The sequence below is a fragment of the Dipodomys spectabilis genome, unplaced genomic scaffold (assembly GCF_019054845.1).
Source record: "Dipodomys spectabilis isolate Male_0828 unplaced genomic scaffold, ASM1905484v1 ptg000187l, whole genome shotgun sequence".
In the NCBI taxonomy this organism is placed as follows: Eukaryota; Metazoa; Chordata; class Mammalia; order Rodentia; family Heteromyidae; genus Dipodomys; species Dipodomys spectabilis.
Window position 1 is genome coordinate 3,132,084 of NW_024870864.1, and position 22,774 is coordinate 3,154,857.

The 22,774-nt window shown below is 47.3% G+C and overlaps 1 protein-coding gene across 3 annotated transcripts in view; it reads right to left on the reverse strand.

The window, feature by feature from the left end:
• Fam178b (family with sequence similarity 178 member B) overlaps positions 1-22,774 on the reverse strand; it is a 93,974-nt gene that overhangs the window by 26,644 nt on the left and 44,556 nt on the right. For all 3 annotated transcript variants that reach the window (XM_042695460.1, XM_042695459.1, XM_042695457.1), the window contains 4 exons: positions 20,028-20,121; positions 19,504-19,680; positions 19,200-19,297; positions 1,283-1,370 (listed from right to left, as the gene is read on the reverse strand). In XM_042695460.1, coding sequence (XP_042551394.1) covers positions 1,283-1,370; positions 19,200-19,297; positions 19,504-19,680; positions 20,028-20,121 — 457 coding nt within the window. The remainder of the gene's footprint in view (positions 1-1,282; positions 1,371-19,199; positions 19,298-19,503; positions 19,681-20,027; positions 20,122-22,774) is intronic.

A 22,774-nucleotide genomic window follows, 5' to 3' on the forward strand; every position in this document is an offset into this window, starting at 1 on the left:
AGGGCAAAGGGCAACATTGGAACAAAAGCCAGGCTGAGCCCATCCTGACAAGCCAACTACCCATCATTTTTCTGAACTCCCTTTCTACAATCACAGTATCTAGACACCTGGTCCACCAGGCCTGAGGATATGCTGGAATGTTCCACCAGCACTCTGAGGATTTACTCAAGCTTACTATGTACTATGGGTCTAGTGTAACCCAGCCTTTGCCCATGTGCCTGCCTCTTCTAGTGTGGTTGTGTTGGGAGTTTTGTTGGAGCCTACATCTCTTCAGGAATTCCTGGGAAAATCCTGGGGAGGTGAGATGTTCTCAACTTCCTTAACCCATTCTTAGCATCTCTAGGGCCTCTGAGCTGCCAGATCAGATGACTTAACACTAGATCCCAAGGGGCACCTAGAGGGAAGAGCTTTTATTTGGTAGTATTTTGCTTGTGCACCTGCATGTGCACAATGCACACACACACACACATGTGTGTGTGTGTGTGTGTTAGCACTTGAGCTTGAACTCAAGTTCCTTGCACTCTTTCTGGGCTTTTTCCACATAAGGTTGGTGCTCTATCACTTGAGCCATAACTTTACTTTCAGCTTTTTGGTGTTTAACTGGAAATGAATTGCATTCTGTCCAGGCTAGCTTTGAACTGTTGTCCTTAGATCTCAGCCTCCTGAGTAGCTAGGACTAAAGGTCTGAGCCACCAGATAGTATTGGTTTCCATTTTTATCATTCATTATCTTTTTTTTATTATTGTGAAAATACCACACAGAGGAGTTACAATTACATGGGCAAGATAATGAGTACATTTCTTATCAAGCATTTTTGCCTTCTCCTTTGTTTCCCCTTCCTATCTGCCCCCCACTCATTATCTTTTTAAAAATCTTTTTTCTTTTGTGTGTGTGTGTGTGTGTGTGTGTGTGTGTGTCATGGGGCTTATACTCAGGGCATAGGTGCTGACCCTGAGCTCTTATTGCTCAAGGCTAGTGCACTACAATTTTGAGCCACAGCACCACTTCCAGTACCACTTCCAGTTTTCTGGTGGTTAGCTGGAGATAAGAATCTCACTGACTTTCCTGCAAAGGATGGCTTTGAACTGCCATCCTCAGCTCTCAGCGTCTTAAGTGGCTAGGATTACATGTGTGAGCTGCTGGCGCCAGCTGAGATAATTTAAAAAATAAATATAAAAATATCAAATTCAGCTTAGTTCTTGGAGTAGTCTTTCTGGCAAAGCTTCAAGACTGAGTAGGCAATGCACCACTGACCTTCCTGCTCCAGCTGAGACGGACTTACCTGAGTTTTCTCTTGCCAGAGAAAAAGTATGTCTTGCTGGCCCAGCATCCGGGTGATGATAACAAGGCTGAGCTGGCTTCGAAGCTGCCTGGGAGAGAAGAGCAAGCAAAACCTGAGAAGAGGCCAAGGGGTAGGCTGGAAGTCAGGGAGCCGGTTAAGCAGGAGCCCAGGAAGATCAGGACACCCATGAAGAGGGTAATGTTGTCAACCCTATGTCCCTATGAACCTGTGGATATGTATAAGCAAAGGAGTGTTATATTCAAAAATGTTTCATAGTGTTAAGTATGTGACTCAAGTGGCAGAGTGCCTGCCTAGCAAATTCAAGGCCCTGAATTCAAACCCTAGCACCATCACCACCACACACACACACACACACACACACAAGTTTTGGCATGGTGGTACACACCTGTAATCCTAGTACAGAGGTATGAAGATTGTGAGTTCAAAGCCAGCCTGGACTACATACTAAGACTATGTCTCAGAAAACCAAAATGTGGGCTAGCCATGGTGACTCACATGTATAATCCTAGCTATCTGGCAGGTGGAAATTTAGAGGGTCTTGGTTCAAGACTATACCAAGCAAAAAGTTAGCAACTATTTGAACAGAACATGCCAGGCAGGGCTGGGAAAGTGGCTCAGTGGTAGAGTGCTTGCCTTGCATGCATGAGGCCCTGGGTTCGAAAAAGCCAGAAGTGGTGCTGTGGCTCAAGTGGTAGAGTACTTGCCTTGAGCTGAAGAGCTGAGGGACAGCACCCAGGCCCAGAGTTCAGGCCCCTCAACCGGCAAAAAAAAAGAAAAAAAAAAAAAACATGCCAGGCAATATGGCCTGTGCCTGTCTCCCAGCTACTGGTGAGGTCATAGCTAGGAAGATTGCTGTCTGGGCTAGGGTGGGGAGAAAGACTCTAAAAAATAACCTTAAAACAAATAGGGCTGGAGATGTGGCTCAAGATGAGGTCAAATCCCAGCACTGACAAAAACTAGCAAAAAATCCCAAACAACGTGCAAACTGGTTCAACATCCTTGTCTCTGTATATCTTCTGCATATCGATACATCAAGGGATAAAACTAGGCTTGAAGTATATAGCTCAGAGGTAAAGTGCCTGCTGCCTAGCATGCACACAGAAAGCTCTGGGGTTTATTCTCAGTACTATAAAACAAACAAAAGTATTTAGAGGAAGAAAACAACTGAGAGGGGGCTGGAAAGGTGGTTCAGAGGCAGAGTGCTTGCCTTGCATGCATGAGGCCCCTGGGTTCCATTCCTCAGCAACACATAAACAGAAAAAGCCGGGAGTGGCCCTGCAGTTCAAAGTGGTAGCTCACTAGCCTTGAGCTGAAGAGCTGAGGGACAGCGCCCAGTCCCAGAGGTGACCTGGCTTGTTGGGGCTATATTTTGTTTTTGCTTTTACTCAATGTAAAAGAATCTAGAACCTTTCCTTTGGGGACCCCCACCCCCACCCCAGTTTGTTTTTCCATGGTGGGCAGGAGAGTGACAGCCACTAACATGTGCTCAGGGCCTGGCTGGACCATTGAGAAGTATGTCTTCCCAGGAGAGCTGCTAATGTGACACATTACCAACCCCACAGTGCTGGTGGTCATCTTGTTCCCAGTGGGAACGCCTAAAAGCAACATCAGGGAGGCAGACCAGCAGAGGACAAGTTTGTGGCTGAAGCCAGGTATGCTTGAAGGTAGCAGCCCCTGGACTTCTTAGTACATGAGCCAAATGTGAATCAGCAGAACCTCTTGCATCAGAAGCCTGAGTGGAGATTCTGAGTGGTCATTTAGCATTGCTTTGACTGGCTCAGGATGGAACTAGAATTCCTCTTCAGGATGATATTCCCCAAACAGGCCTTCAATGCTAAAGGTTGGAACTCTGATTTCAGGGTTGGAGACATGGTGTAGTTGGTACAGCACTAGCCAATGAGGGAAAGTATCAGGTACTGAGTTTGAGTTCTGATCTCAGACCCCTTCCTGTCCCCCCAAAAGGAACTATGATTTTATTCATGAGGTCTCAAGGGTTAGGGTGAGTTAAAAGCAGCAAGGGAAGAGCCAGGCACCAGTGGCTCATACCTATAATTCTAGCTACTCAGGAGGCTGAGATCTGAGAATCAAGATTCGAAGCCGGCCTGGGCAGAAAAGTCCATGAGACTTTGATCTCCAATTAACTACCAAAGGCTAGAAGTGGAGGTATAGCTCAAGGGTTAGAGTACCAGATAGAGTGCTCAGGTCCTGAGTTCAAGCTCCAGTGTACCAGCACAAAAAAAGAAAAAAAAGTGCATATATACCTTTCCCTGGCCCTGAAATGCTATTCTTAGGCAATAAGTAAAAGAGAAAGAGGTACTAAAATGTTCATACAGGTGGAAGTACCCTGCATAAACAGACTAGGCTAATCCATACAGCTAACTCCTATGGGGAGTCATGATCACACATGAAGGATTACTTCCAACTCAGCCCATCTTCACAGTACTGTGGGAAAGAAGACACACACACAAAAACTTAGGTGTCACTGGATGCTGGTGGCTCACGCCTGTAATCCTAGCTACTCAGGAGGCTGAGATGTGAGAACCCCTGAACTCTCCAGTAAGTGCCCAGGCTCAAAATTCAGGTCCCATGACCAATGGGGGGAGATGTAGGTGTCTGAGCTCAATCACCTAAAGTCCAAAACAGACAAATTTTAGCCTGCTGGAAGTGGGGATACTGGTGAGAGGCTCAGGTACTATGTCCTCTCTTGACCTAAATGTCCATTTCATACATGTTTGGCTTGTGAAAATCCCCTGAGTCATGCATTTAATGGTCTGTGTGCACTGTTGTTTGTATGCTTCAGTTCAATGAAACTATGATGTTAAAAAAAAGAATTTCAGCCAGAAGGGCAAAGTAGACATGGCTGACTTAGTAAATCAAAATACAGGATGGCCTATTAAATCTGAATTTCAGATAAATGATCATTTTTATTTTAGCATGTTTGTTCCATGTGATATTTGTACTGCATCTGGCAACCATAAGAGCAACCAATCATTCTCTCTATTCTCGACATGGGCCTGACTGTTAGGAAAATGGAGTCTGTGCATATCTTTGTGGCTTGCCTGAGATCTGTATGCACCTGGGAAAACAGTGGGGGGGAGGGGGAGGAGGTGGTCAATTCTTCATTGACTGTCTCCCTTTGGCCATGACCTCTTTCTGCAGAGGGCTGCCATGATCTGCATGGACCTTCCCCAGGGCCCTGGACTAGAGCACTGAGGACAGGCAGCCACCATTAAGGGGTGGTAGTGAGCTGGAACCTCCATCTCTACCTGACTCCAGGCCTCAATGGTGCAGACCTTGCCTGAACTCTGTGCCTGCCTTTCCTCCCTTCTTACCCTGCCCCCGACCTCCTCCGCTTCCCCCAGCAGCCTCTTCCATCTCCTTACATTCATTCAGCCAGGACCTGCTTTCCAGCTTTTTAAACAGCAGCTGGGCTAGGACACAGTGGGAGGTAAATGGCTCTTCCAAGCTGCCTCTGCTCTGAAGCAAACTTTGGGCCAGTCAGGAGTCCTGCATCTGGGCTTCATTAATGCCCCCAGCCTAGGCCTGCAAGGGATCCTGGTCACCCACAGTGGGCCTGGAAAGCGGGCCAGAGCTGGCAGGCTTCACAGCAGTGCTGGGGGCGGGTCCAAAAGGGAAGAGGCGGGTTTGGGGAGGGGCAGGGGTCAGGCCAGGGCTGTAATCCAGAAAGGAAGAAAAGAAAACAGCACCGAGGGGGTGACTGGCTGCAAAGGAACCCACATCTGAGAGAGGGAGCTCCTCCTTTCAACCCCTCTCTGCTGGCCAGCCCTCCCACTGTCTTTCATCCTAACAGCCCTCCCCGTCTTTTCAACACAGACCCTACATTCTCAGTTCCCACTGGGACTCAGGAGAGGGGAAGGGCTACCTTTTTTTTATTTTACAAGTGGAGCGCTTGGTCTACAGAGGACAAAAAGAAGGGCCCTACCCCACATGCCACCTCAACTGCGCAGCAAGCAGGCAAAGCGCACAGCCAAGGCTGGCCTGCGGGCTCTTCTTCCCCAGAAGTACCCGGAAACAGCAGGCAGAGTTCAAACCAGGCAGGCCGAGAAGGATGCCGAAGCCACTGGAGCCCTCCCAGTCACTGTCATATAAGGCAACAGGCTCCAGCACAGAGACACAGGCCAGGCCAGCCTCAGCCTCCACCCTGCCCGCCTCCAGGGGCCTCTGTAAGACCAGGACACTGGATTAGCACTCGAGGAGTCTAAGACAATAGATAATTTGGAGTCCACTTTTCTAAACTTACAATACAGAGGATTCTAGCCTGCAGTTCGCACAGGAACATGGGGCTGAGTACTCTGTACAGGCATTCAGAAAGGCAAAGGCATCAGCTAGCGTGGGCAGAGAACTGGATCAGTACTGCACCACGGATGCCCTGTCTTCACTCTCCAAGGGAACCAGGGCCAGCTGAGGCTGAACTGCCCTAAAAGGCTGTCAGGCATCTGGCCAAAGGTGTGAGCTGCCTTTTCCACATCTCTAGGGCAGCTCAGGAAGCAACAGCAGTGGCCAGTTTTGCTATGGAAATGCTGCCTGACACCCAGCCTTATGGTGTCTGCCTGACTTACATCTCTGAGGATATCTAGAGAACACTGCACAGTCCCATTTAGGGATAAAAACAGGCAAAACAAATCTGCACGATGGAAGATTACAGGAAAGCTGTTTCCTTTGTGGAGGGGAGAGGCATCACCCACTCTAGCCTGTGGCTGAACAGCAGTATGCAGATGGTCTCCTTTCTAAGTACACTGAGCTTCTACCTTGTGATATGCAACCTCCCTGCTTAACTGTAAGCAACAAAATGTTACCTTTGGAAAAGTGAAACCTACGACAGAGTCATCGACCCTCCAATTTAGGAAACACCTTACTGTCCCCTAGACTAATAGCTTACATTTCCTCCTGGCCCTTACCAGCATCCATTTTAACCAAAGAAGTACCATGTCTGCCAAGCAGCCCAGACTATTCATTGGACTAAATAAAGGAAGTTGCTCCCATATTATGCCAAAATCTGCCCTTCTGGGATTTATTCCAGAACGTCTAGATTCTGTGCTCTGGGAGCTTTCTGATGGGCTGGGCACCCATTCATGATGCACTTGCTGTACTCCATGGCTGGCTATTCCTTTTCTAGGTGTCACTGCCCCACTTTTCTATCTTTTGGCCATTTTCCTTTGTTCTCCTAAGGCCCCATGGTTGTCAGTGTCCCTCTTCAAGTGAGCCATTCTGCATGGAAGACTAGAATCTGATGCTCATTTTCTTGGCAGGCTGGAGATGCCAAGCAGCTAACAGATTGAGCTGGAGTCTTTTTTTTTCACACATCTTGCTATCAAACCCCATTCCCTAGATCCTGCTTTTAATTGTATAGTTGGGCTTTTGTTTCCGACTCAGCCCATCATTGTCTGCTGAGATCTCGGATTTTCATTTGTTGTATTCTTGTCGCCTTGGAATCTGACCATTGTTCTACTAATGGCCTCATCCAAGATATTAGATCTGCCCTGCCTCACCAGTTAGAGAAGGCAAAACTTAGGGTGCCCCAGCTGCCTGCCTTGTGGGTGGATTCTCGTAAGTCTACCTAATTCTACCATCTTTCACGTTTCTCCATCCCTAGGATGTAGTGACGGCCTCATCAAATGTCCTATGATGCTCTAGAAATACATACAAACAGCCCTCTGACTGTACCTGGTTATTCTGTCCAAAGATAAAATTAGGAGAGAGGGAAGGGGTGACTTTGTCAAAAAAGAAATGCACTATTTACCTGACTTATGTAATTATAACCACTCTGTACATCACCTTCATAATAACAATTTTTTTTAAAAAAAAAAAGATAAAAATAAGACTCATCTGGTGGGATTTGTTTTTAGGACTCCCAGAAATCAGGCCTTCATTTCTTAAGTACATGCTCACGTACTGTTCCCTGAGCGTGATGAGTTCACAGGGACTACTAAGGCCCTATCTCTCTGAAGTCCTCCTACCTCCAGAGGCCCTTGCAGGGTCAGGGCATCCCATCTGCAAGTCTCCCAGCACATTAGTGGAACATCTTTCCCCTGGGATGTAGGGACTGAGCATCACTCCTCACCACCAGGGTCCAGAATCATCTCAGGCTTCAGCCCCTGGTGGTCACTTCTGAATCCGGGTAAAAATCATTCTCTTTCACAAAGTAGACAGAAGCAAAATAGGAAGCACAAGGTGCTGATTTGTGCTTATCAGTGCTTAGAATTCACAGTCGGCTCCAGATAGCATGCTTTGCTTTGGAGATAAATACACAGAAGACCCTCTTAGAGCTCTTGGCATTTCCCAACAATACCATTTCTGACTTGGGCTACTTGTCCGTTCGCCTCACAGTCTTTTTTTCCAGATCTGTGTTTTTCAAACCTGGTGTCACACAGAAGCAAGCACTGAACTTGAGGGCACAGGAAACTATCTAGACACTTACTCCTTTTCCTCTAGGTTTATCTGCTATAAGCCATAGTCAAAGGTCAGTACAGATCCCCTAGCCCACTTTAGCTATCTTTTGCTTTTTAAAAAACAATCATTTATTTTGTATTTTTAACAATTAGTTTGGGGCTGGGAAGGTGGCTCAGTGGTAGAGTGCTTTCCTTGTATGCACGAGGCCCTGGCTTAAGTGGTAGAGTGCTAGCCTTAAGCAGAATGCTGAGGAACAGCGCCCAGGCCCAGAGTTCAGGCCCCATGACTGACCAAAAAAAGAAAAAATTAGTTTGTACCTGTACTAGGATTTGAACTAAGGGTATAGTACTGTCTTTTAGCGTTTTTTGCTCAAAGCTGGCACTTCTCCACTTAAGCCACAGCTCTACTTTCAACTTTTTGGTGGTTAATTAGTGAGAAGAGTCTCACAAACATTCTTGCCAAGGCTGGTTTTGAATTGCGATCCTCAGATCTCAACCTCCTGAGTAGTTAGGATTACAGGTGTGAGCCATAAGTGCCTAGATATCTTTTTTTTCCTTTCTTTTGCAAAAACATTCAACTTTTTAATGATTTTAAAGCAATGAAGGCGCCTACTAGATTAAAACTGGCTTGCTCTGTTACATACAAGGGTCATCAATAATGAGATTACTGTGATGTGCATCTGCTGTCTGGAATTTCAGTTTAAAAATAAATGTAAGGAACTTGGCTACTGCTGCCCTCTTAGTCAGGAAACATAGTGGGGAAACCATCAGCTGGTGCCTCAAATTGCTACACATACGTTTACAGAAACAAGCTTCCCAGGTGGTTATTGACCCTTGCTCTTGAGAGGACATCCCCATTTTAAGATGTTTGGATATACTCCTCCAGAGCTGGATAGTTTCCTTAGAGAGGAGAGTTTTTTTTCCCCTCAGTATTAGTTTTGTTCAATTTTGATCAGTCAAACTTCTCCACTTTGGACATGACTGGTTTATCACTCATTTTGAGTAAAAGGCTGGAGGCCTGGTGGCCCCTGTGAGGACATTGGCAGGCGAAGACCGCTGGTTGGCTTTAGGCCAGCTGGGTACGCTATCTTTTGCTTTAGAATCTGTGACTAAATCAACCCAATAGGTGAATGCTTTCTGTACACTTTTTGAAACTTGCCCTCTACAGCCAACCACTGTACACCAGTCAATGAGCCCTAGAGAGCAAAGCCACAGCTCCTGTCCCTACCATGCTCAAAACTAGTGCAAGGACTGTAAAACAAGCTAGTCAGGAAGGATGGAAATCCTGATTTAGGCAAAGGAAGACAGACAGGAAGACGACTTCTATGAAGGGGGAGTGGAGTATGGCAAAGCTTAGAGGCAAATGCTTTTTATGAGTTTGAACAGCTACAAAGTTTTAGGTATGTATGGCAGAAGAGAGGGAACCCACAGAGCCTGAGTTGAAGAACAGGCATGAAGGCTTTTGGCACAGTAGGCTGGACTGATTAAATTTCCTTTCTAGGATAAAAGCCTGAAGGACACTCTTAAGCAAAGGAGTGACATGATGGGTGTGCAGTTATAGAAAGGTCACACTGCCAGACAGCGCAGAGATGGGAGAGCTTGGGAGGAGGAAGGAGCTGGAGCCCAGGGCTCTGACATTAAAGCCTGGTCTGGAGGAGGCACAGCCACCTGGATCTAGAGCTGGGGTCTTGTAGAAAGGAAGGAGGTAGGAAGTTGGGTCTGCTGGGTCTGTTTAAGGCAAGGCATAACACGGCTGTTGGGAGTGGAGAGGCTTCGGTGGCAGGAAGTGTTGTGAAATCTAAAATCTGCTGAGGGCCTGGAACAGGCTGACCAGCACCCCCAGAGTGGCTCCTGAGTGGCGTGAAGGGGTCGGGGCCTGGATGTGGACAAGGGGAAGTGCTGAGGTGACAGATTTAAAGCCCAAGTTGGAAGGGAACTATGGCTGGGAAAGAGATCTAGAAACTGAATCAGGGCCAGGAGCAGTGGTCAGCTGGGAGAAGAGAGGGTGGGCGCTATGGTCCTGCCGCGAGAACAGTGAATGGGAACACAGAAGGAAATAGGAGAGCTTTGGGGAAAACCCCAGCGTGCTTGTTCTGATTCTCAGTGCACTAAGGCCTGATGATTTTCAAGGCTGCTTCCTCCCAGAGCGCCTGAACTGCCACTCTATAGGCCAGTTCCTCTTGGTGGTCAGACAGTACTACTGTGGCTGGTAGCTTTGGACAGAAAAGATGTGGAGAGGACACTGGGGTTCAGGCAAGAGCCTTGTACAGGGAGACCCTGGTGAGGGCTGCTGTCCCTGGGCCCTTCCCCAGAAGCTTCCTATAAGATCTAGCTCCCAGGAGATGAAACAAAGGAACATCTGCCCACGACTCTGGTGTAGAACAGAAGGCACTGTGAGGAATGTCTCCCAACACAAGAAACATGGCTATGTTCTGGGAACTCCCAAACTCACAAACCCAGTGCATTGCCATACACAGAAGAAGAGATTAGAGAAACAAATATTGGCATTTATTGTCTTCCTGCATTTAAGGCTCTTGCTGACATTCTAGTCTCTAAAATGGGGGTCTCTTGTCAAAGTAGGGACAGTAAGGTTAAGAGAAGGGTGCTTGGGCCACATCTTGAAGGTATTACAGGTCATCTTTATTTTAAAACATTGACAGTACTGCAGCTTGAACTCACCTCCGCATGCTCATGTTGGGCTTTTTGTTCACAACTAGCAGGCTTCCTTTCTGGAGATTAATTGGAGATGGGAGTCTCATAGACTTTTCTGCCTGGACTGGCTCTGAACTACCATCCTTAGATTCCAACTCTCTGAGTAGTTAGGATTACAAAAGAATCACTGGCTCCTGATGTACTGTTCAACACCCTTCATACTTCTCTTTCCTCCTTTTCCTCTTCTTCCTCTTCCTCTTCCTTTCCTCCTTCTCCTTCTCCTTCTCCCTCTCTCCATTCCCACTCCCGCACCCCCCCCCCCCCCCGCCCCCGGGCCAGGGCCTAGTGCATGCTAGGCAAATCTCTACCACTGAACTACAACCATAGTTAAACAATCTGTTAAACAATTTTTGTCACTGTCACTGTCCCAAAATACTGTGAAATTTATGTAATCACCTAATCTCAATTAAAAAAGTGAGAGAAAGGATGGGTTAGGAGCGATGGCTGACAATGTTGTCAGACACCTTGTCCTCATATACTGTTTTGTAGAGTGGGAACTTCTTTGCACAACTACTTAAAGATAATAATAATAAAAATATGTAAATAAAAAACTTTTGTCAATAAATTTGTTTGTTATCTAGTTCCCAAGGTTTGAAGTCATCTCCTTCATTTTGCCAAATTGTCCTCCAGAGGAGTGGCTGGGGCAGAATACAGTCAGCACAGGAGCCGAGGAGCAGAGGAGCACAGGCCTATTTACTCACATCCTGTGAACATATATTCTTTTTTTTTTGTCGGTCGAGGGGTTTGAACTTTGGGCTTGGGTGCTGTCCTTGTGCTCTTGAGCTCAAAGCCAGCGCTCTAGCACCTGAGCCACAGCGCCACTTCTGGGTTTCTAGTGGTTTACTGGGGATAATAATCTCACGGACTTTCCTGCCCGGGCTGGCTTTGAACCACGATCCTCAGATCTCAGCCTCCTGAGTAGCTAGGATTATAGGCGTGAGCCACCCGCGCGCCTGGCCGAACATATATTCTTTACAGTTTACTACTTTGACAAGCAAAGAGTGCTATCTTGTTTTTAGGGTCAGTTTTGTGGCTTTTCAGAATCCTTCCCCCTCTTCACCATCTTCTCAGGCAGTCTGATTTCTTTTTCTTATGGCAGTAGTGGGGATTGAATTTAGGGCCTTCTGCTTGCTAGGCAGGCATTCTACCACTTATGCCATGCCCCCAGCCTAACCCTTAAAGCTGGCTTCAGCTTTCCTTCTACTTGAAAAGCCATTTGTGGCATTGTACACAGGATATTTATTAAACAGTTGTGGTTGGCAAAGGAGGCCTTCTTTCTTTCTTTCTTTCTCTTGCTTGCTTGCTTGTCGGTCATGGGTCTTGAACTCTCAGCCTGGGCACAGTCCCTCAGCTCTTCAGCTCAAAACTAGCACTCTACCACTTGAGCCACAGCACCACTTCTGGTTTTCTGGTGGTTAATTGGAGATAAGAGTCTCATGGATTTTCTTGCCCGGGCTGGTTTTGAACCAGGATCCTTAGATCTCAGCCTCCTGGGTAGCTAGGGTTAAAGGTGTGAGCCACCGGTGCCTGGCTGGGTTTTCTGAGGAGCAAGAGCAGTCCTCAATGTCCCTAACTTCTTGATGGGTGGGTGCTCCTGTGTGTGGCTGCAGGAGTTTGTACTGAGTGCATGGGAATGCACTAGAGACTGCTCAGGAGCTCGAATGGCAGCTTCCTGGGGCCACCAGAGTGGAGTCACCCTTCTAATATGGTACTCCCCAAGTGCCTCCTCCACCATTGGCCCCCTTTCCTTTTTTGTGCTTCAGCTCAACTCTGCAGTTCAGACTGCAGCCCCCCCCCCCCCCTTTTCCCTGTCACGAAGGCTCCATCAACAAGGCAGGCAATGGGGGCACATTTCACAAATATGCCATCAGTAGGAGTTCTTGCTTTGTGCTTAACAAGTCAAGTAGACCAAAAGTGTGACAGCCTCTGGCACAACAACCCGCCCTTCTTCCTGGGGACAGTTTGGGCTCTGAGCCCAATGGGACAGCCACCAGCAAGGGCGGGGGGGGGGGGGGGGAGGGGGAGGGCATCGCTAAGATCTACAGAGAATATGGCAAAGCTGTAAAAAGAATTAGAAGCTCTTTATGACCCAATTTGGAAGGACTGCCAAACATACCTTGAAGTGAAAAGAACTGGCAGGGAACCCATGCATGCACATACATATATGCACAAAAACTGGCAACAGGCCACATGGCCAGCCACAAGGGTGAGGAGGTTTTTTTTTTTTTGGCCAGTCCTGGGGTTTGAACTCAGGGTCTGGGTCTGACTCTGAAATCCTTTTTGCTCAAGGCTTGCACTCTACCACTGAGCCACATTCCCAGCCCACATGGGTTTTTGATATCTATTCACTCCTTGACTTTTACAGTCCATAAATACTTTTTTTTTGGTGAGTCCTGTGGCTTGAAATCAGAGCCTGGGCACTGAGCTTCTTTTGCTCAAGGCTAGCACTCTACCACTTGAACCAGAGCACCATTTCTGGCTTTTTCTGCTTTTGTGATACTGAGGACTCGAACCCAGGGCTTCATGCAGGCTAGGAAAGCACTCTACCACTGAGCCACATTCCTAGCCAGCATGTAAATGCTTTATTCATTAGAAAGAAAAAGTAAAACAACATCTCTTTCTCCCTTTTTTTTCCCCCCCAAGAAGGTAGAATATCACTATGTAGTCCAAATGAGCCTGGAACTTGCATTCTTTCTGCCTGAGCCTCCTAAATCCTGGGATTACAGGCATGTGCCATCATAACTGAGCTAAAATAAAATGTCTAAGTAAGTAAATAACATCCTATGAGGAGCCCTCTTCCCTAGCAAAACTCTTGGCTCAAGGCATTATTACCCTGTTCAGGTAGGTGGCTGCTTCAAAGCCAGTCAAAAAATGTTCTACTTTATTCTCCTTAGCATTTAAGGGGTACTAATCACAAGCTGTGGAACCACAAAGAGAACCTGAGAAAGAGACAGTTTCCCCAAATCACAGTTTACCATGCTTAGCAGATGAATGAGCAAAGTCATAAATTTGAAGTACCACAAAAGTAGCTTCAAATCTACTATAGGGAAAGGGTGGATTATTAATATCAACAATTGGTATGTGGTCTACTGAGTCTTGTTGGTAGAAATAAATCAGCTTAGATTCTTGTCTCATACCTAAGAAAAGTAGACTCCATATAGGGTTAAGACCTGAGGGTAGAGTAAGGTGGTCAGGTGTGGCCAGAGCCATATTGGCCACATGGCAGATGGTAGGGTCTGGCATTTCGTCTTCATGCTGGGGGGAAGGAACCCCCAGGGCTTCCAGGTGATGGGCTTGCCCAGATCCCTGGCGGCAGGGGTGGGCACCCGGCTGATAGGTTACTTACTGGGACTGGGCATTTTCTGTGGACCTCCCCCTCCCTCCCTGCGCTGACCCTATTTAGGCCCAAACTAGCACAGGTGCCATTACGCCAGGCCACGTGCGTTTCTGTGATTGGGTTGTGTCTGATCTCCCGTTTCCAGGCATCAGGGAGCTGAATTCGTTTGTTGGTATTGTTTTTGTTCTTTCTTCCCTCTCTGGCTATAATGTCTGCCCTGAGCCATGCAGGCCCTGAGCAGACACCTCTCTACCCCTTAGCTAGGTTTCTGCCCAGTATCTGTGTTACCTAGGTAACTGGCACACCTGGAAGCAGTCGCCTCCCCCTCCTGCTAGGTGATGCCCTGGGCTGCCTCTGGTCACGCCTCGTATCTGACCCTAGGAGGGTCTCAGGCCCTGAGGTCACATCCAGATCCAATGTGGCCACACCTTTCCCCCATCTGGCCACACCTCTTCCTGTCCCTGGCCTACATAAGTCCTGGTCTGGGGGTAGGTCTCCATCCTTCAGGCTGGGTGTAGCAGTTCTGTAAATAAACTTCTTTTCCTACCTGAGCACTGTGCGGTGTTCTCTTCCTCAGCTGCCTAATGAAACCTACGTACTTATACCTTACACTGGCCTGTTTGCTAGCTGTGTTATATGTATTTGGGTACTGCAGGCCTTTGTAACAACGGGTGGTGTGCAGACTGCTAGTGTTGTGTAATAAAGACTCCAGTATTCCAAATTCCAAAATGTAGCTTCTGGAATAATTCACCTTACAACAACAGGGCTGGGCACTCTTGGGCTAGCAATTCAGGAGGCTGAGATCTGAGGATTGCAGTTCAAAGCCAGCTGGGCAGGAAAGTCCATGAGACTCTTAATTAATCACCAGAAAATGGGAAGTGGCTCTTGTGGCTCAAAGTGGTAGAGTGCTAGCATTGAGCAAAAAGAGCTCAGGAACAGCGCTCAGGCCTGAGTTCAAGCCCCATAACTATACTACTACTAATAAAGAAAAAGACCTGACAGGACCAAAATTCTATAAGTACATTAAAAACAAACAACAAAAACTTTTTTTTTTAGTCTTTGTAAGGTCTGCTCCTGGATGGCTAGCAGACTCCACCCTCCTCGCAGCAAAGTCTCCACCCAGTACCTGCGTTACCTAGGCAACTAGGACACCTGGAAGAGGTCACATCTGCATCTGCTGAGGTCACATCTGAATTTGATGTGGCCACACCTTTCCCCGCCCATACCCTACATAAGGCCTAGCCCAGGCCCAGACGCTCTCTCTGCTCTTGTCTTGCTATTGTCTAGCTCCTGTCTAGTTCTTTTCTCTCTCTTTCCTCTCTTTCCCAGCTCTCGCTCTTTCCCAGGCCTTTCCCAGCCACGTGGAGTGCCAACCTTGCCTGGTCCCAGCAGGTCTACTGAATAAACCTACCCCTTACCTGAATACCACGGGAGTGCTGCTGTTCTTACTCAGCTACCTCTTTTTAAAAACCTAACATAAATGGTGCCGTGACTTGGATAAAGGGCTTAAAGTCAGGATAGCTGGGATTCCTCTCTGTTCTTTTTTCCTTTTCTGTTTGTTTTTCCCTTTTTGCTCTGAGGAATACCCACAGTTCTGACGGCCTTTTGCGAACCCATCTGTCTGCTGCGGACACAGCGCATCGATACCATTGCTGCCTTCACATCCACGTCCACACCACTTCTCTACTCTGGCCCAGACTCTCTCTCTCTCTCTGCTCTCTCTGCGCTTTTCTAGCTCTTTTCTCTCTCTTTCCCAGCTCTCTCTCTTTCCCAGCTCTCCCAGCTCTCTTTCCCAGGCCTTTCCCCACCGCGTGGAGGACCAAGATGGCCTGGTGCCAGCCGGAACGATGAATAAACCTACCCCTTACCTGAATACCACGTGCGTGGTGCTGTTCTTACTTGGCCACCTCTTTTTAAAAATGTAACAGTCTTAGGGTAGGGAAGACCTTCCTAGTGAAAGATTCAACTCTACTATTTATGACAATCTCCTACAAATTTGCAGATCATTGAGGAACTGAGAGTGTAGCTCAACATTAAAGCATTTTCCCTTAGCATTTGAGAGGCCATGGGCTCAATCTCTAGCGCTGATAGGAGTTAGTAATAGAAAAGCAATCAGTCCTCAAGTGGTAGAGTGCTAGCCTTGAGCTGAAGAGCTGAGGGACAGCGCTCAGGCCCAGAGTTCAGGCCCCACAACCGGACCCAAAAAAAAGAAAAGAAAAGCAGCCAGTCAGGGAATTGTGGCCTATAAAACTTGGAGATGACAGGATAAACCAAAACCTGCCTGACAACCAAATAGGGATGGAGGGGGGAGGGGATAAGGAAATAAGGATAACACAGTAAATCTTTGGCTTCACAATCTTACAGAAAACAAAGGGGACCTACTAACCCCGTGCTGGTGGCTCACACCTGTAATCCTAGCTACTCAGGAGGCTGAGAGCTGAGGATCTTGGTTCAAAACCAGCACAGGCAGGAAAGTCTGAGATTCATCTCCCATTAACCACCAGAAACCCAGCAGTGGCACAGTGGCTCAAGTGGTAGAGTGCTCACCTTGAGCTGAAGAGCCTAGGGACAGACTTAAGAAGAATAATATACAGGCTAGGTATGGCTGTGCTTGCCTATAATCTCAGTACTCAGGAGGCAGAGGCAGGAGGATTCCAAGTTTGATGCCAGCCTGTGGGCTATCTAATGTGACCCTGTCTCAAAAAAGAAAGAGAAGAAGAGAAAGAGCAAGAGAAGAAGGAGAAGCATGACAACAATAATAACAATTTACAAGTTTAGGAGAAAATAGTGTTTGCAGCATATATAAATAACATATAAATCAATAGAGTTAATAAGAAGATAAATTTCCTAGTAGAAAACAGGTAAGAGAAGTGGCGCTTTGGCTCAAGTGGTAGAACACTTGCCTTGAGCTCAGGGACAGTGCCCAGTCCCAGAGTTCAGGCCCCACAACTGAAAAAAAAAAAAAAGATATTGCTTTATTGGGCAGGGAAGGTGGCTCAGTGGTAGAGTGCTTGCCTCGCATGCATGAGGCCCTGGGTTCAATTCCTAAGCACCACATAAACAGAAAAAGCTGAAAGTGGCACTGTGGCTCAAGTGGTAGAGCACTAGCCTTGAGCTGAAGAGCTGAGGGACAGCGCCCAGGCCCACAGTTCAGGCTCTACAACCGCCAAAAAAAAAAAAAGAAAAGAAAAGAAAAGAAAAAGATAAGGAATACTAGAAGATAATCTGTAGTAAAAGAAATACAAAAGTTCAATAAACATGAAAAAAGCACCCTATTCACTGGCAATCAGAGAAATAAAACAGAAACAGGATAAGATTTTCCATTCACTAGTCCGACAACAGTCTTAATGAGAATGTGCAGAAATAGGTATTTTCATAGCCACTGGTAATAATACTTCATCCACTTTTGCTTTTTGGAGACAATGTGCATACTTTAGGATGACAATTTCCTTTCAAGGAATGGATATTTTTGTCCTTTAGAAATATCTACACAAGGGCTGGGAAGGTAGCTCAGTGGTAGAGTGCTTGCCTTGCATGCCTGAGGCCCTGGGTTCAATTTCCCAGCACCACATAAACAAAAAGAAAAAAAAAAGCCGGAAGTGGCGCTGTGGCTCAAGTGGTAGAGCGCTAGCCTTGAGCTGAAGAGCTGAGGGACAGCGCCCAGGCCCAGAGTTCAGGCCCCACGACCGGACCAAAAATAAATAAATAAATATCTACACAAATACCCAAAGCTCCTACCCATGGAGCGAATGACCAGTATTAGGGGACTGTTTTTACATATACCATAGAATATTATACAGCTATGAAAAGGAATAAGGCTCATCTCTTGTGGGGAGGGGTGGGAGTGTGCTCGTGCATGCATCTGTGAAAAGCCACTACAAATAACAAGGCCTATGTGGAGTAACTGGAAAACTGAACTGGACTACATGGACCTTGGAGACCACTACTTGGTATTCAGGCACTGGGCAGAAAGGTGAGGCAGAGGTGCAACAATCTTAGGTCTGTCTCTTCAGACTTTTGAGGAAGAGGAAGAGATAGATCGCCTTGCTCCCTCTAGGATAGATAGGGAAATGAAAGCAGGGAGGTGATGAAAGTGACATGGAGAGAAATCTTAAATAAGAACTGAGGATTTTTGTTTGTTTTTTTTTTTTGTCGGTCGTGGGGCTTGAACTCTGGGCCTGGGTACTTGTCCCTCAGCTCTTCAGCTCAAGGCGAGCGCTCTACCACTTGAGCTACAGCCACTTCCGGTTTTCTGGTGGTTTATTGGAGATAGGAGTCTCATGGTCTTTCCTGCCCGGGCTGGCTTTGAACCGCAATCCTCAGATCTCAGCCTCCTGAGTAGCTAGGATTACAGGCGTGAGCCACCAGCGCCCGGCTAGAACTGAGGATTTTTGGAAGGCAGAAAGCACAGGATTTGGTCTAGAAGGAATAATGGCATGGATACAGGAGGACAATCAAGCTGGGATTAGGCCACTGCGTGGGTGAGCGATGGGAGAGAGGAAAGACTGACAGAATGGCCCGACCAGGGGTCATTTGGTGAAGACAGTATCCACTGGAGCACCTAGATACCTCAGACAAGAGTTTCCAGAAGCCTGGTTTTATGAAATGCAGAGCAAAACCTTCCCTTTCAGGGCCAGATTCATAACAAAGAGCCTGAAGCTGGGCTGGGCATGCCCATCAGGAACAGAGCATTTGCTGCGCAGCACAAGTGTGTAGAGACCCTGAGCTCCATATCTGCACATGAGAGCGGTTCCCAGGAGGGAAGAAGGGCCCATGGGAGGGCAGGAATGCCAAGTGTAGAGTCTTCTGTCTAAGCATAGGGATGGACAGTATGGAGAGGCGGAGGGGAGAAAGGGCAGGGATCTGCTCAGGGCAGGGCCAAGACAGAAGGAAAAGTCAAGTCCAGCAAATAGGTCTTAGCTTCTGAACTAAGTTCATTTTGTTCACCTCCTTCATCATTCCAAAGAATTTACAAAGCACCAACAGCCTGCGGAAGAACCTGGACCAGGCACCTGCCTTGGTGAAGCAGTGACTCCAGAGGCAACTAGAAACAGGAAAACAAACCTTAAGATAACTTCTGGCAGAGATAAATGTGCAGAAAATAAACAGACCAGTGAATTGAGAGTTGGAGAGGGCTAAGGGAGGAGCAAGGGAGTGATCAGCTGCAGTCTGAATGACAAAGAAGAAGCCAGCCAAAGGTTGGGGAGGAAGCCCAAAGAAAGGCAGGCGGGGCTCTGCAGGCAGAAGATAATTGCACAAGGCAGTGTTTTGCTAATAAGACCATGTTAAGAAAATTAGGCTTTTTCATTTGTAAAGAATTCATTAGGGAACTGTATTTTTAGTTCTTCCTCTGAGGTTTGTTGGGAAGAAAATGATTCCTACAGGACTCCTTAGGAATGCCTGCTAGGGCAGAAGGCAGGAAGGATGAAGCACCCACCTGCCTCGAGAGGTCACATTCGGGAAGAACTGCACAAGGGCCAGCAGGTTATGGTGATGGTTGGACACCCAGCTGAGGGCATTGCACAGTGGCTGGAGCTGTGGGGACAGGGGACACTGGTGGGCTACCGGAAGAAGCCACAGGACCTGCTGTGACTCAGCCCACATAAAGAAGGGGGTGGGGAGAGGAGAATCCCAGAGATCAAGGACATCCTGATGACCTGCAAGCAGTGCTGGCCTCACTCAGGGTGCTCTAGGGGGTGCTGTGGTTTCCAGTGGCTGAGGGTTGGCTTGGGCCATGGTACCTTCCCTGGCCATTCACAGATGCTTTCCAGAAGTAGGAGCAGCAGCTGCTGGAGGTCCGTCTTGGGCAGCAGTCGCAGCTCCACATCCAGGCCTGCACGGCACAGCAGCTCTATCAGCTGCAGGAGGCTCTGGTCGGTATAGCTGCCTGGCCGCATTAGGACACACAGCGTCAGGAACTGGAAGGAAAGAGAACTAGGGGTGTGAGGCATGTGGTGGGGGAAGAGGGGACTGTGGAACTGGTTCCCTGGAAGATGACAGACAGGAAAGGGCTTGTCCTGTGAGCCCCTTAGGCTGTGCTGGGTAGGCACAGAGCAAGCCCAGCATGGCTGGACTTGAAACCCCCGTGGGGTGAATACATTGTGCAGCCTGTACATTGTGCAGCTAGTACATTGTACTAGCAGCCTGTATGGTGTCTGCAATGGTGCTGAGCTCGCTGGCTGTGTGTGACAGGGGAGTCACACTGCTGACTATGTCTGGATTGTACCTGAGTGCTTTGGGGTGAGGCAGGTAAGGCTTGACTCACCTTGTAGATGTAGCTCAGGCTGATGTCCAAGACCACCTCTTGTGGGGAGTCCTCCTGCTCCTGACAACTCAGGCTGATTTTGTTTTCAAGCATTCTGAGGTAAGACAAAAACACCCACAGCACAGATGATAAGGGAATGCACAGAACTGAGCACAAGGAGACAGCAAGGCACAGCCAGTGGCCCTCGTGTGCTCAGGAGCAGATGATGCCAGAGGACTCACTTCTCCAAGGTCACCATTGCCATGGGTGCTGGTCATCTACTGGGCCATAACCAATCACCCCCCACCCCAAACCCACAGACTTATTAAGAACACACTTATTATCTCACACCGTTTCCGAGAACCAAGAATCCAAGGGAAGCTCAGCTGAATGGTTGTGGCTCAGGGTCATTCCTCAGAACTTTGGGTGGAGCTGCAACTTTCTTAACCTTGATCCAGCTGGGGAACCAAGCTCTAAACTTGCTCATGTGGCCATGGAGTGGTGGGCCCCAGTGAAATGTCACATGGGACCCTCCACAGGCTCCTCAGTGTGTCAGCTGGGTTCCCCAAAGCTAGCCAAGGAGAAGAGAGAACAGGACAAGATTGGGGAAGACAAGAGGGAACGGGAGTAAAACAAGTGGAGGGCCAAAGACAGAACATAGTCTTTCCTAACCTGACCTCAGGTGATATCCCATCACCCGTGATGATTCATGGGTCACACAAGCCAGCCTGACTTGGCCGGGAGGAGACTAGACCAGAACATAAATGCTAGTGAGTAGAAGACCACTGGGAAGCTGGCTCCCAGGGCCTGCCACTCAGGTGAGATCTCCAGCTTTAGTTGTCTGAGACACAGAAACCAGAAAAAGCATCCCTTCAATTACCCCAAAGCATTATGAGGGGTACTGGGAAGGTGGCTTAGTGGTAGAGTGCTTGCCTTGCATTCACAAAGCCCTGGGTTCGATTCCTCTGCACCACATAAGCAAAAAAAGACAGAAGTGGCACTGTGGCTCAAGTGGTAGAGAGCTACCCTTAAGCTGAAGAGCTGAGGGGCAGAGCCCAGGCTCAGAGTTCAGGCCCCAGGACTGACAGAAAAAAAAAAAAAAAGCATTATGAGGGACTTACATGGGCCTAGTTTCTAAAGTTTCAAGGAAGGCGAAAACATCAGAATAAAAACTATGTTGAAAACCCTTTCCAAAAAAAAAAAAAGAAAACCCTTTCCAAAGGTGATGCATTGGATATAACAAGTTGTCTATGGATAGGCCTGTCTTGCTTGTTTGCCCCAGGGAAGGGACAGATCTAGCTGAGGGAGTGAAGAAATCCCTCTTGGAAAGATCAGAGCTGCACACAGGGTGCTGAGACGGTTGTAGTAAGGTCAGCAGTAGGCAGCAGTCACACCACCCTTCCCACAGGCTAGCCAGGTCACCCCCCTGAAATGATTCTTTCTGGCCAAATGTACATTGCTGACTTCAAGTCAGTTAAGTGAGTTTCTGACAAAGCCCTTTTGCTGTCTGTCTGTCTCATGGACTTCTTGGTACCTGGGAATGCCAAGGAAGACAACGTTAAGAAGAAAGAAGCCTGGTGTAGTCACATGGCCATGAGCAGAACAGAGCAGAGTATTGGTCCTGAAGCTCTGGGAGAAGTCTCTGTACTTCCTCACTTCTTTTTTTTTTAAGAAATTTACTTTAATTCTAAGCAATTAATCATGAATGTCCAGCATTTTTTAGTCTATTCAAACAGTCCACAGTGACAAAACAACCTTCTAAAATATACAGCACACCTTTATGTTTATTTTAATTATTTAATCTACTACAAATGCCCTCATTTGTATATGTATTGTAATGTATACTATTTTCATCTTAGATCTTAGAGCCCTAGTGAGGGCATTTTCATGAACTATTAGTTTATACCTAGAAAGGGTAAAGACAACATCTGAATTTGTAATAGCCTACTATCCTAAACCCAAGTTACAATGTCCTCTGAAGAGAAATTTCCATAAATTATTAATGACTAAACTGTATTTAAAAAACAGCTTCAGCAAATGAGAAAAACAGGAAAAAAGCCTATTTGTTGATTCATGATGAAAAGAGAGAACAAGACAGAGATATTAATCTTCTACAGAAAGTTGTTTTATAAAACACAAAGTATCAAAAGGTCCAATAAGCAATCCACTTGCTCAGAACAAAATTATATTCAGTGTGTCCGTTTTCTGAATTGCTCAATAACCCCAGGTGATTTTCAAATTAGGAGGCAAATTACTGACAGTAAGTTCATCAAACTTAGAGATATCTTTAACAGAGACCTTATAGAAATCAAGAATATCTCTGACTTTACACATTTGGGGAAGCTTGGAGTTGGGTACTACATGGCCCAAGTCGGCCAAGTGTGCCAAGAGACTGAACTTCATATGTCCATCTTCCACGGAGATGTCTTGCCAATCACTAGGAAGAGATGAACCCAAAACTTCTTTAAGACGTGATTCCAGACTACTTTGGAGATCTTCGGGTGGTGTGTATGCTCGGCTTCGTAAAGGTGGACACACCAGAACAGGTTCTTTCCTCATCTCTTCTACTGGTGCAGCCACCACCGGTTCTTTTATTTTTTTTTCTGGTGAGAGACCAAAGTTCTCTGCATGTTGCCCCCAAGCAGGCCCGCGTCAAGCCACTTGCAGCAACGCCGCAGCAACGCCGGACACACGGAGTGCCGCCACCTTCACCCTTCCTCACTTCTTGTCCCTGTTGTTTCTCAGAGGGGAAGGAGAGCTGTGTCCTG